This window comes from Thalassophryne amazonica, chromosome 16 (genome assembly GCF_902500255.1).
Source record: "Thalassophryne amazonica chromosome 16, fThaAma1.1, whole genome shotgun sequence".
NCBI lineage: Eukaryota > Metazoa > Chordata > Actinopteri > Batrachoidiformes > Batrachoididae > Thalassophryne > Thalassophryne amazonica.
In genome coordinates this window covers 54,564,992-54,579,625 of record NC_047118.1, presented here as the reverse complement: position 1 = coordinate 54,579,625, position 14,634 = coordinate 54,564,992, and the positions used below count along the sequence as shown (strand labels likewise).

Here is a 14,634-nt window from a genome sequence, read left to right as displayed (position 1 = left end):
TTCTCCACCCACTCCACCCTGCCTGCACTCCTCTTCTTCACCTCTCTACCACACTCTCCATTACTTGAACAGGGTTACCCCAAATATTAAACTCATCTACTTTCAACCACTTCTACTCCTTGTAACTGCACTATTCCACTGGGCTCCCTCTCATTCACCGACATGTACTCAGTCTTGCTTTCTACTGACTTTCATTCCCCTTCTCTCCAAAGCATATCTCCACTTCTCCCACTAGACGCAACTTGCTCTCTACTCTCACTACAGATCACAATGTCATCTGCAAACATCATAGTCCATTGGGACTCCTGTCCTGATCTCATCTGTCAACCTGTCCATCACCCACTGCAAACAAGAAAGGGACGCAGAGCTGATCCTTGGTGTACTCCCCCTCCACCTTGAATGAGTCTGTCATTCCGACTGCGCATCTCACCGCTGTCACACGATTATTGTTACATGTCCTGCACTACCCTAACATATTCGCTGCCACTCTCAAGCTTCCTCATACAATGCCACAACTCCTTCTCTTGGCACCCTATCATAAGCTTTTCTAAGTCCACAAACACAACAATGTAACTCTTTCTGTCCTTCCTCTGTACTTTTCCAACAGTATTCTCAGAGGCAACATTGCATCTGTAGTGCTCTTTCTCGCATGAACCATATTGCTGCTCACAGATCTTCACCTGTTTTCTAAGCCTAGCTTGTACTACTCTTTCCCATAACTCATGCTGTGGCTGATCAGCTTATGCCTCTGTAGTTACTGCAGCTCTGCACATCACCCTTGTTCTTGAAAATAGGAACCAGCACACTTCGTCTCCACTCCTCAGGGCATCCTCTCACTTTCCAAGATTGTATTAAACAATCTGGTTAGAACTCCTACTGCCATCTCTCCTAGACATTTCCATGCCTCCATTGGAATGTCATCTGGACCAACTGCCTTTCCACTCTTCATCCTCTTCATAGCAGCCCTCACTGCTTCCTTGCTAATCCTTTTACTTCCTGATTTACTCTCACCACAATCATCCAGCCTTTTCTCTCGCTCATTTTCTTTATTCAACTCTTCGAAATATTCCCTCCACCTTCTCAGCACACACTCCTCACTTGTCAGCACATTACCATGTGCATCTTTTACCACCCTAACCTGCTGCACATCCTTTCCAGCTCTGTCCCTTTGTCTGGCCATCGTACAAGTCCTTTTCTCCTTCCTTACTATTCAACTTCTTGTAACAGCTCGCAATATGCCTTTTCCTTTGCTTTGCCAGCTTCTCTTCTCGCCTTACGCCGCATCTCCTTGTACTCCTGTCTACTTTCTTCATCTCTCCGACTATCCCAAAACTTTTTCGCCAACCTCTTTCTCCTTATGCTTTCCTGGACCTCTTCATTCCACCACCAAGTCTCCTTGTCTTCCTTCCACTGTCCAGATGTCATACCCAGTACTGCCCTAGCTGTCTCCCTCACCACATCTGCAGTACTCCCCCTCCAACTAGTGCTCTCTCACCTGCTCGCTAAATTTCACACAACAGTCTTCCTCCTTTAGCTTCCACCATCTGATCCTTTGTTGAGCTCTCACTCTCTTCTTACCCTCTAAAGTCATCCTACAAACAACCATCCTATGCTGTCTAGTGACACTCTCTCCTGCTACCACCTTACAGTCTGTGATTTCTTTAGCTTGCATCTCCTATAAAGAATGTAGTCCACCTGTGTGCACCTTCCTCCACTCGTATATGTTACCCTGTGCTCCTCCCTTTTCTTAAAGTAGGTATTCACCACAGCCATTCCATCCTTTTTGCAAAATCAACTACCATCTGTCCGTCCCCATTCCTATCCTTGATACCATATCTACCCATTACTTCCTCATCACCTCTGTTCCCTTCACCAACATGCCCATTGAAGTCTGCTCCTATCACCACTCTTTCATGCTTGGGCACACTCTCTCACCACCTCATTAACACACTCCAGAATCTTCTTTCTCCTTCATCTCACAACCTACCTGTGGGGCATATGCACTGATGATATTCATCATCCCCCATCGTTTCCAACTTCACACTCATCACCCTGTCAGACACTCGCTATCAGACCATCCAACACACTTTTAACATACTCTTCCTTTAAAATGACCCCACACCATTTCTCTTCCTATCCTCACCATGGTACAACAACTTGTACCCACCGCCGATGCTCCTGCTCTTACTTCCCTTCCACTTGGTCTCTTGCACACACAATATGTCTACCGTTCTCCTCTCCATATCAGCGCACTCTCAGCCCTTTACCATCCATACTACCCACATTCAAAGTCCCCACTCTCATTTCCACCCTTCTAGTTTCCTTCTCTCCCAGCCTGTTCATGGCAACGTTTTCCTCTTCTTCGTCCAGCAGTAGCCCAATTTCCACCGGCACCCTGTTGGGCAATAGCAACCGGTGGCGACGTTGTTAACCCGGGCCGCGACCGATCCGGTATGGAATTCGATTCTGAGTCTGCATAGTTGGGTTGGCTTGTTTTAACGCTGGATGCCCTTCCTGACGCAACCCTCCTCATTTATCTGGGCTTGGGGACCGGCACTCAGAATGTACTGGCTGCACACCCCATGTGGCTGAGTTAACCTTATGTTAAATATGAATGTAATTGGTCAACTGGTTCGTGAGATATGCTAACAAAAGTGGTAACGACAATATCTTTAATATCTCACTGTGACCTTGAAATTGACCCCCAAGGTCACCATAATCTATTGGTATTGGGGAAAAATCACCCAAGGTACAACCTTATACTAAATATGAATCAATTGGTCACTGGTTCTTAAGATATTGTGCTAACAAGCAAAAATGGACGGAGACAGATTAACCCCCCCCCCCCCCCCCCCATTAATGTATTTTTAAAATAAGTATTTGATGTTGGTAAATTTGATTTGAATAGATTTGTAATTTTTTTTTATTCCTGTTTTACTGACAATTAATATACAAACTACTTTACAATGTAGTCCATTTATAAATTAAATCATAAAACATTTATTTATACCTACTTTTTCTTGTAAAATTAGTTAATTAATGCTTTATTACATATATGTGAGCACACTTTGGTATGTTTTAAAGACTTGCATTAGCTGGCTAAAAAAAGTATGATATAACTCGACTTTATGAATTTACTCATGAAAATACCAAAGTTTCTCACATTTTTTGTTTTATATCACATGAGTGGTCTTTTGGTCTTGGTTCCACAAAACAGCGTAGAAGATGATAAAATTGAAGACTAATAATCAAAGTATTTGCTCTTTAATGAAAAAACGCCTCATCCATGGAGGAAACTGGAGACTCTCACCGTCCATCCTGCAGGTCCCGATGCCGCTTCAGGCGTCACAGTCCGGGGGTTGGTGTCGTTCTGCGGCCGCTCCGATCGCGGAAGCCTCGTCCACGGAAGTCAACCTCAGTCCTCTGAAGTGAGCCTCAGCCCACGGCCACGTTTCAGCCCTGTTCTGTCTCAAATATGTGTGTATGCATTTGTGTTTTACGATTTTTTTCTGGCTGTTGAACGCTTTATCTAGAAAAGGCGGTGCACGCCAACCCCGCCCATCCTCAGTGTGACGTCACGCTGTAAGTTTCGCACCAGACTCGCTTGTTGACTCCAGGGCCGTAACCAGAGGTGGGTTCTGTTTTAATGTAAAACAGTTTAATAATTACGCATGTTTTAGCAACAGGGACCACTCTATGATTAACAACAAACCTTCATAAGTCACAAACAAATAAAAAGTCTACTACAGTACATGTACCTGCCTGAACAAACCCAGACGCATCCCACTGTGCCCACGTTCATATTTAAACAAACACAGGAAAGTATTACTGCAAATTATGTTAAAAGAAGCCAACAAAAGTCCACACCTGTATCTATTAGAATCCAACATTTCAAATCTGAATATGCAGTTTTTACAGTTACTGACCAAAATTTTGCAGGTCAACCACCAACTCCATTATGCACGAGGACTGCCTGTCAAATCACATGGAATAGAAAATAACCCCTTTTACCAAAGCTGGTTAATTACTTTATACAATTTTTCATCAAGATAACATAGATCACAGGGCAGCGCGGTGGCTTAGTGGTTAGCACTGTTGCCTCACGGCAAGAAGGTCATGGGTTCAATTCCCGTGGCCTTTGTGTGGAGTTTGCATGTTCTCCCCGTTTGCGTGGGTTTCCTTCCCGGGTGCTCCGGTTTCCTCCCACATCCAAAGACATGCGGGTTAGGTGATTGGAATATTGAAATTGTCCGTAGGTGTGTGTGTGGGTGTGTCTGTGTTTGTTTGTGGCCCTGCGACAGACTGGCATCCTGTCCTGGGTGTACCCCGCCTTGCGCCCTATGACTGCTGGGATGGGCTCCAGCCCCCCGCGACCCTTAATTGGACTAAGCGGTAGAAGGTGAATGAATGAATGAATGAATATAGATCACATATTAAAGTTTACAGCCAAAAATACCCTACCAGCACTGAAGTGACAACTCCAAATACAAACACAATTTAAAAAAAAATTGTGTGTGTGTTACTTTAAGTAGAAAGAAGCTTTGGCTTCGCCATGCCTTCTCTCCCTTCAGACAGGGAGTGTTCCATAGAATGGGGCACATGCTGCATTTGAAAACCTCGGATGATTGGCGATTCTGACCTCTAGCTCAGGAAAAAATGACTAATGTGCCATCAGGCTGGAATTTCTGCTCAGAAACTCATGAGAAAATTGAGCAATCCGAATTGACGTCTCAGCCGTGGCAGAAGAGTTTGCAACTAGTAAGACAAAGTTATTAATGATGAAAATAAATCTTTAAAATGAATTTTTAACACATTACTGCTATGTAATATATTCACATTCTAGGTACAATTAGTGAAGCTACCAGCACCACACATCAGCAAAAACATCTTTGATGAGTTCATTTAGCCCAAGAGATTGTCTCCTAGTGGGGTGGCAGAGCACAATTGTTGATTTTGTGATAAAAGCATGGAATTCGGCACATATATTCTAAATTAGCTAATGTTTATTTTCAGATATATGGAGCCAGCCTGAAGCTGACCTCTAATGAGCTAATTACACAGGGTCAAAATTTAAAAATGCTCCAGTCATGTTGAAAACTATACCACATTATTTGTCTAATCATAACGATTCCAAAAACGTATAGTTTGGACAATCTGTGACTGAATGTTCTGGGGTTATGGGGTAAAAACAGCAAAAATGGTGACAAAGATCAGTTTCAGTTTGTACAAGTGTCAAAAGTTAAAGATGCTCCAATTTTGGTAAAAAGTGATGCAAATTATTGGTCGACTTAATAGGATTAATAAATGGAAAAGTTTTGACAGTGTTGAAAGCTTGGTCTCCAAAGTAAAGATCAAACGGTCGCCGTCCATTGGATTCTATGATGTATGACATATATTACCCCATAACATGATAACTAAGCATGACAGATGGTGCAAACTATTCATTTTTAAAATGCTATTACATGATTGGAACATTTTAAAGTTTTTATTGACCCCTGTAGCTCATTTGAGGTCAGCTCCAGGATGACTCCATATCTGAAAATAAAGTTAATTTAGAATATGTGTGCCAAATTCCATGCTTTTACCACAAAATTAGCAATTTTTATGGACATTTTAGCTAAGCTGCACAACTATCTGAGGTAATCTCATGAACGTACTTTTTCCTAAGTAGGGCATTTATTATGCTGGATCTTTACAGGCTTCTGAGGGTTCTGATTGCAGCAATAATGTAGTGTGTGGAGTTATCATGACCAAAAACTTGGTTGACATTATGTGCGATATATACTGTACACAAGTCCCGGTTATTTTGCACTGCTGCTTGCCCTCTTTAGTAATGGTTCCGACTCCCCGTGGCAGCACAGTGAGGATATGTAGCATATACACAGTCTACACTATAGTTTACATAACAATTCCATAATTTGTTCACATTATTGCAGTCTTGCACCGTGCTTTTTTTCCTGTGCAGAACAGTCATTAGCAGGATATTTTGTTCTTGTTGCAGCCATTGCTATTGGCAGCATTACAAATGTCATTATCGCTACATTATTAGCTGCATTCATTTCAGATTTCAAACTACTTTTACAACAAACAGGACAGTTGCATTTCTATCTTTTGTCCATGTGTAAGGTTTTGTTTTTGCTTAACTCCACAGGCAACTAATTTGTCGCAAAATCAGCGAATTCCAATGGGGGTGTGTGTAGTTATTAGCATTAGCCTCTCCTTGCACGATCTTGACCTCTTCTTTACACATTGTGGCAGCACATTTCTGCAACTGAATTTCAACAAATCTGAACACTGGATGTGCATCAAATTCATCCACGGAAGCCTGTCGCAGAGCACCACCTACAGCAGTAATGGAGATGTGTGTTTAGCATTTTGCCGCAATAATGTGAACAGTTTTCGCCGACAGGTACAGCACAGACCATTTCAGTGTTCATCTCATCAATTTCCATATGCATGAATAAAAAACAGATTAAAAACAGATTTTGCAAACAATTCTTGACTAATCCCCATGCAAACAGTTAATAAACTGCATATTCCTGCCTGTTGTTCACAGTCAGCTGTGTCTAAACTCTGGACCAAATACAAACAACATGGGAAGGTTGTTAAAGGCAAACATACTGGTAGACCAAGGAAGACATCAAAGCGTCAAGACAGAAAACTTAAAGCAGTATGTCTCAAAAATCGAAAATGCACAACAAAACAAATGAGGAACGAATGGGAGGAAATTAGAGTCAACGTCTGTGACTGAACTGTAAGAAACCACCTAAAGGAAATGGGATTTACATACAGAAAAGCTAAACGAAAGCCATCATTAACACCTAAACAGAAAAAAACAAGGTTACAATGGGCTAAGGAAAAGCAATCGTGGACTGTGGATGACTGGATGAAAGTCATATTCAGTAATGAATCTCGAATCTGCATTGGGCAAGATGATGATGCTGGAACTTTTGTTTGGTGCCGTTGCAATGAAATTTATAAAGATGACTGCCTGAAGAGAACATGTAAATTTCCACAGTCATTGATGATATGGAGCTGCATGTCAGGTAAAGGCACTGGGGAGATGACTGTCATTACATCATCAATAAATGCACAGGTTTACGTTGTTATTTTGTACACTTTTCTTATCCCATCAATTGAAAGGATGTTTGGGGATGATGAAATCATTTTTCAAAATGATAATGCATCTTGCCATAGAGCAAAAACTGTGAAAACATTCCTTGCAAAAAGACACATAGGGTCAATGTCGTGGCCTGCAAATAGTTCGGATTTTAATCCAATTGAAAATCTTTGGTGGAAGTTGAAGAAAATGGTCCATGACAAGGCTCCAACCTGCAAAGCTGATCTGGCAACAGCAATCAGAGAAAGTTGGAGCCACATTGATGAAGAGTACTGTTTGTCACTTAAGTCCATGCCTCAGACTGCAAGCTGTTATAAAAGACAGAGGTGGTGCAACAAAATACTAGTGATGTGTTGGAGCGTTCTTTTGTTTTTCATGATTCCATAATTTTTTCCTCAGAATTGAGTGATTCCATATTTTTTCCCTCTGCTTGGTCTAAATAAGTAACCGTTTACTGACTGCCACAATTTTTTTTTTCCTGATTTCTTATAGTGTTTCTTAAAGCCAGAAAGTTTCCATTTGAAATTACTTTAGTTTTGTGTCATGTCTGTGATCTGCTTTTTTCTACAATTAAACAACTGAATGAACATCCTCCGAGGCTGGTGGTTCCATAATTTTTGCCAGGGGTTGTACTTACATGCATGTGGCTTTTGAATTTTTATTTAATAAATTTGTACAAATTTCAAAATAATCTTCATGTCATCATTACAGTGTTTGAGTACTTTGAGGGAGTAAAAATGAACTTACTCCATTTTGGAATAAGGCTGTAACAAATCGTAGAAAAGTGAAGCAGTGTGAATATTTTCCGGACGCACCGTGGAAATATGTCTATAATTCAGAATAAGTTAACACTAATTTTTTGTTAAAACCATTTGAATTAAAGCTGAAATTATACACTACAAGCACATTGTGTTTTATTTCAGTGACTGTGGTGATGCAAAGGCAACAATCAGAACTGTCCAAATACTTTTAGGCCCAACAATCTACTAGTAATACTGCATTTAACCCTAACATGGCAACCAAATTAAAAAAACAACAAAATACAAAAAATTGCACAACCCGGTGACAAGTCAACACTTTATTGCACCTTTATAGTCAACTATGGTGCAGTTAAGATCTACTTTCATTATGAAAAGTCTCTTCCCTGGGCAGAAAAAGTGGGACAATCAGAACCATCAATCTAAACATGGACTGTCCATTTGCACTGCTGAAAATTGTTCCTGTCAGCTTCACTCCTGACCAACTGTGAATTTTGGCTGCAGAAGCTTCTTGAGCCCCCCATACACACATACAGTGACAAAGATCCCACATGGAGGTTTCAGACAAATTCTGAAGTTAACCATCTCATTAGAATATTAGTAGCACATTAAATAATCAGTCTTTTTTTCTTCTTGAAATTAAGCAATATTAACTTCTATACCAACCTTTTTTTTTTTTTTTTTTTTTTAACAGCCAATTCAAGGCAACATCTCTAGCATGAAAAGAAATGCAAGAAGGCAAATCTTTACAGCGTTGGAGGGGAAACACAGGAAGCATGAGACGGACTGTACAGTCTTCTACACTGGCAAAACATTTTTCTTACCATGATGTTAAGATACCTACCTACCTAGTGCATGATCCCACGAGTTCCACACCTGAAATACTGGTAGAAAAGTTTTGGGCGAATAAGGGTTCTACATGTTCCTGGTATTAACTTGGGAGTGGGATCTGATGAGTTACAGAATGTCTGGGTTCCTGAGTCTTTGCCCAGTTTCTAAGTGACCAGCCTGACTGTCAGAAAATTGCATAGAAATATCAGATGGAAGGGTCGAGGTACGAAATGAGGAGCTCAACAGTAATGCCGCGCCTAAAATAAGAAATTTAACATCCCGTCCTCAGTACTCTGGTAAATAACAGTTTGAGGTGAGAACTGTTGCAGGGAATGAAGGGCTTCTGAGATTAGCTGCTCCTGACCAACAACCTCACAGCTGATCCTCAAATACACAAAACCAGTGATTCCAAAAACAATGTGCAGTTAAACTTCTGAAACGGATTAAATGGACCACTGTTTAACAACACATGATCTAACATGTTTAGCAGAAAGCTGAAAACTCACATTTGCATGCATATTTATTAAAAAACAAACAAACAAAAAATTATAAAAATAATTTTACCAACACTTTGCAGGCAAAAAATTGGTCTTTAAAAACAACAAAAAAAAATCCTGCAGCAAACAAAACATATACTGGATTGAGTTTCAAGGACTTGGTGGCTACAGGTACAAAACATTTCTGTGGATACCCAGCAGTAGTACTGAGAGTGTCGCTCAAACACGGAGCGGCTACAACAGAACCCAGTCGAAGCAATGTATTGCACACACGTGGCAGGGTACACTGAGTACACTGAAGCCAAGTGTACTTACCACTTTGGCCACCGCCCCTGCATCTCCATTCCAGTTCTGCTAATAAGCACCCCTAAATACTACACACTGTAGCTTTAGGAAACCTCTCAAACTATTAAATATAACAATACATAGTTAGCCACCGCATGGTGCCGTTGGGTTCTGTTGCAGCCGCTCAGTGTCAGAATGCCACACACATAGTACTACCTCCGACTCATAGCTGTAGTCATGCTCAAGGAAAAAACTTAAAGAAGGGTCAGTTTTAAAGTCTAATTTTACAGAGCCCTCTGGACCTGAATACACAAATAACAAGCATTGCAGAATTCATCTTTATCTCAAATCAGAAAATGCACTGATTAATGTATTTACTTTGATTTCTATTTCATTGCAGACTTCATGAACCAAAGATATATATTTTTTTTTCTGGTCAACTTAATTTCATTTTTTGTTAATATACATCCATTCCTGCATTTAAGGCTTGCAACACAGTCCATAAAGAGTTGGTACAGGGGAAATTTATTCTGAAAATAAGGATTAAATAATCACTTTTACAGTCGGGATGAACACATGAACATGTCTTGGATTTCACTGGGTCAATCATTAATAAATACAAACAGTATGTTACTGCTGTAATCTGTCAAGTCAGCAGTTCTTAAGAACTGAGTGACCATGCTGGAAGGAGACTAGTGAGAGAGGTCACCAAGACACCCCACACAACTCTGTAGGAGATATCGCCTTCTGTGGTTGGAGAATGGTGCAACATTTGCCTGTTGCGTTCCCACTGACCCCATGACAACTTTTTGTTGGAATGTGTTGCAGGCCCTAATGAAGGAATAGATGTGCATATTAACAAAAAATTAAATAAAGCTGGCCAGAATGTAAAAAAAAAAAAATCCATAATCATCCTAACTTTTTCTGATTTGTGGCTGCAATCTTTCTTCAGTTTTGTGGTAGCTGTAGATTTTTTGAGTTATAACATCTGGGGGGGGTGTTCAATTCTAGACACACGAACTATTTGCTATTACATTTGATATCAAAAATATCAGAGTGATCAAATCCCTCTGGCCAAGGTGAAGTTGTGAGGGTATTCAGTTGCTTTTACTTCTTTTCTGGAATTTGGCTTTGAAGCAGGAAAATTAAAAACAGTACAGACGTTTGGTACACATTACGATCATCTTTGTTTTCAATCAGTGTGACCTCAACAGCAATGTCGATGCTCAGCGACGGAGTCCAAAAACTCTTTTCCCTCCGAGTGTGACGGACCACTTGTTCCGCCTGTCCTGGATCTTCTGGAACAAGCTGCTCCCACTTCGCCACATTTCTTTTTTATAGTTTTTAATTTTCTTCACCTGTTCAGCAACAAATGAGGAGAAACCAGCAGAAGCAAATTTATGCTCCAAATACTGATGAAGACCTGTTATTTAGTTAAGAAGAATGACAATGTGTTCTCCTCACCTTCCCCCTGTCAAACTCTTCGTCCCACTCATCGATCACAGTTTCACACCTGGCACGGCGGGTATCTTCAGCAGCATCTTGGCTAATAGCAGAAACTTCTCCATCCCAACTGAGTACTAGATAATTAAAGAAAACAAATTGGATACTGATTGTTGCCCTAAATCCTGATCAGAGTCCTACATAATAGTAGCACATAGTCTACCATAAACATTCATGAAAAAAGTGATTTAGATGTGAAAAATTGGAATTAATCCATATTAAGAAAATATATTTAGCGTGGGTTTTTTAATGTTGTATTTTATTTTTTAACAAAACACCTGCGGATGTTATATCTACCTACCAGGCTTTTCACCACATTAAATCTGTGTGTAAAATTTTAAGACTGAATACAAAATAAAACTAAGGCAATACTGAACCTATCCACAGGGCGCCGTTCTACTAGGATTGCACACGATCCTCCCAACAGGCTGGTTTATAAGGTGCAAACCTGGTAACCCGCCTGAAAATGAAGGTAAGGTGCTGTGCCTTCAGCCAGAACTGCAACAATCACTGCTTCGGCTTCAAATTTTTACCCCGACGGAGCATGATAAAACAAGTTTCAAGCTGTACGCACAAGGAATACCGATGAAATTTTTTCAACTGATTGAAAATTTGACCCAGATTTCAAAACTGGTGCCGATGATGGTCGCAACCACTACATATATCAAGTTTGTTAAAAACTGAAAGATGGACCAAGAAGTTTCTATGATGCTTCAAAAGGTGCCCAGATTAGCTATTGGGGATAAAACGAGAAGAACGTCGCTCTATGGAATAAGCCCAGAACGTGTGTCAATGAACCCAAACTTGAACCTGTGCAAGGTACAATCTACAGCCTTCAATTTATATTTAATTTATTTCATATTAATCTATTTTGTCAGGTTTACATCCGACACCATGAAGCAAACAAAATCTTTGATCAAAAAAATAAAAAAATAAATTAAAAAAAATAAATAAATAAAAATAATCATCTCAAGACATCCACACTATGAATACAACCCATTTTTTTTCCTCCCACATGTGTTTATTAAGCTCTGCAGGTTGTGTAATGAAGATACTCAGCATCTCACCGTTGGCACCGTAGGCCTTATTGGTGGCGTTCCCGAGCAGCTCTTCTACCACACCACTCCTCTTTCTCCCATCCCAAACAACAGTAACACCACAAGGCTGCATGTCTCCAAATGAATTTTTATCAGCTGCTGGCGCTGTGCAGCGTTTGTAGCCGTCCGTCACCTGACTGTCCCACACCACGATGGAGGCTAAATCAAAGACAGTATCAGTCTGGTCATGACAATGTGATTAATGGTGGCTGGTCACTCAAACAAAATATCATGTATCAAACTTCCAAGCATCTCACAAAGTTCCATAAATATATCTTTTAAAACAATCGTGCATGAATACCTGTTCCATGGCTGCCGTTTCTGTCATTGCTTGTAACGTCCAATGTCAAAGATGGTTTCTCAGGTTCACTCAGCACATCAGAGCACCTCCTGCTGTCCTCACAGAGTTTCTGCTCCTCTTTTAACCGTCTCTTCTTCAGCTTCTTTTTCAACCTCGATGAATCTTCCATAGAATTCTGAATGTCCGCTTGCTTCGTCTCAAAACTGCCACTAAGAGAAAAGCTAATTTAGCTTGGGTAAAGCCTACTGCCAACAGGGAGCAATGCTTCATGCTTACGGAGCTGAAGGTAGTTATTTATAAGTAAAAGCCCAATTCCATGAAAAACTGGACATGACCAGGACCTTGACCTTCTGGCTGTGAGGCAACATTGCTAACCACTAAGCCACCATGCTGCCCACAAGTTAAATTCATTAGGAAAATATCCCTTTCCCATGTGAATTTTGACTGTCAAAATTAAAGTTAAATTGGTTGGTTATCAGTTTTTGCCAGATTTTTACATTTGATATTTTTTTGGTCTAACATATGTTCTTATTACATTTAGGAATGTAGGGGAAGTGGAAGCTATTTTCTCAGAATTCCTAAAACGTTTTAAACCCAGAAATGCATGAAGGGCTTGATCAGGGCTAGGCAACCTGTTCCAGAAAGAGCCATGAGGGTGCAGGTTTTCTTTGCAGCCACTGACTCCACCAGGTAATTTTACTGATTAATATCACTTTGAGCAGATGGAATCAGTTAATCAGTGAAATCACCTGGTGGAGTCAGTGGCTGCAAAGTAAACCTGCACCCTCATGGCTCTTTCTGGAACAGGTTGCCTACCCCTGGGCTTGATGTTAAATAGTCAATAATTGGAAATTATTGCAAAAGCAAATCAGTTTTTATTTCAGTTTTTATTAATCAGTTTTAAAAGTAGTTTTTATGAACAAGTCATGCTAATGAATCAGATGGAATTTTTCACAACGCTGAAGCCAGTGTCTCTGTATTTGTTCACGACTGCAGTCAGTACATTAGAGCAGTGATTCTCAACCGGGGTGCCGTGATCGATCGTCAGGGGTGCCGTGGGTATTTTTCATATTTGCGATTATTTTTCATATTCGCGATTACCGTGAATTATTTATTTTATCCACAAAGCATAAAACGACTCAGAATCTGACGTCATTGTGCTGCAGCCTCGCTCTCGTCTTAAGGCGGGACAATAACACGAGGCTGACGGCCGATTAAAACAGTGCCGTCTCCTTCAAAAGCCATCTAAAATGCGGAGCTGTTGGTGTGTGTGTCTGTGCCTGTGTGTGCACGCGCGCGGAGTTAACAGGCTGCAGACTGCGAGGGAGGGGGTGGGTGAGGGAGATTCCTGAATGCAGGCGCGACACGTTCAGTGCGCAGCGAGCGCGGAGCAGAGAGAGGATTTTAAATGGAGTGAACATGTTAACAAAACGAAAACGTGAAGCTTTTACTTCTCTCTGAACTTTCTCTAAAGGTGTGATTCTGCCGTTACCGTCCTGTTCACACCATGTGCGCGTCGTATGCTGAATTTATGAGATCATGAGATGAAATAAACGGTCAAATATCTTTAAAAACATATTTAAAAAATAAGAATATATGAATGAACTGAGATACACACACACACAAAAAAAAATGTTCAGACGCACAGATCACAAAAAGCAGGTGAGAACTCTGAACTTTAACAGCTGTTATTTTCCAAAGGTATTTATTTGTTCAGTCTTGAGCTTAATGTAGTGTTTAAACACAAAACGTGACTGATGAGGAGAAACAATTTCAGAAATGCAACAGAAACAACCACAAATCAGAAAAAGTTGGGACTGTATGTAAAATGAAGATAAAAATAAAAATGTTGCACCATTCCCAGTTTCTCCACTCACAGAAGCCAAACGTTCTTCCAGAGTTGTGTAATTATACTACAATAGTAGAATATAAAGAAGGGTAAAAAAAGAAAAAAAAAATAGACAATATATTCGTCAATCGCAATTATTTGTCTGACAATTAATCGTCTCCAGAAATTTCTAATCGTGACAGCCCTACTTGAGATCAGAGCGCAAAATGCTTGAGGATTTTCGAAATGCGATGTTTTCTGTATCGATTTTCTATTGTGATAATTGGGTTTTGCGCAAAACCAGAGGTAATAGCATATTATTTTAGTTGGTGGTGTGCCGCAGGATTTTGTAAATATAAAAAGGGTGCTGCGACTCAAAAAAGGTTGAAAAACACTGCACTAGAGTGCCACCTT

The 14,634-nt window shown here is 40.4% G+C and overlaps 2 protein-coding genes across 2 annotated transcripts in view; both read right to left on the bottom strand.

The window, feature by feature from the left end:
- The window catches only part of cyth1a (cytohesin 1a), a 195,110-nt gene extending 191,592 nt beyond the window's left edge, over nt 1–3,518 (bottom strand). Inside the window, exon 1 of the mRNA XM_034190843.1 lies at nt 3,311–3,518. Coding sequence (XP_034046734.1) covers nt 3,311–3,317 — 7 coding nt within the window. The 5' untranslated portion in view covers nt 3,318–3,518. The remainder of the gene's footprint in view (nt 1–3,310) is intronic.
- A 4,669-nt stretch (nt 3,519–8,187) lies between these two features.
- usp36 (ubiquitin specific peptidase 36) overlaps nt 8,188–14,634 on the bottom strand; it is a 50,479-nt gene continuing 44,032 nt past the window's right edge. Inside the window, exons 17-20 of the mRNA XM_034190036.1 lie at nt 12,393–12,601; nt 12,062–12,250; nt 10,956–11,071; nt 8,188–10,849 (exon numbers count right to left, since the gene is read on the bottom strand). Of these exons, the coding sequence (XP_034045927.1) occupies nt 10,718–10,849; nt 10,956–11,071; nt 12,062–12,250; nt 12,393–12,601 (646 nt within the window). The 3' untranslated portion in view covers nt 8,188–10,717. The remainder of the gene's footprint in view (nt 10,850–10,955; nt 11,072–12,061; nt 12,251–12,392; nt 12,602–14,634) is intronic.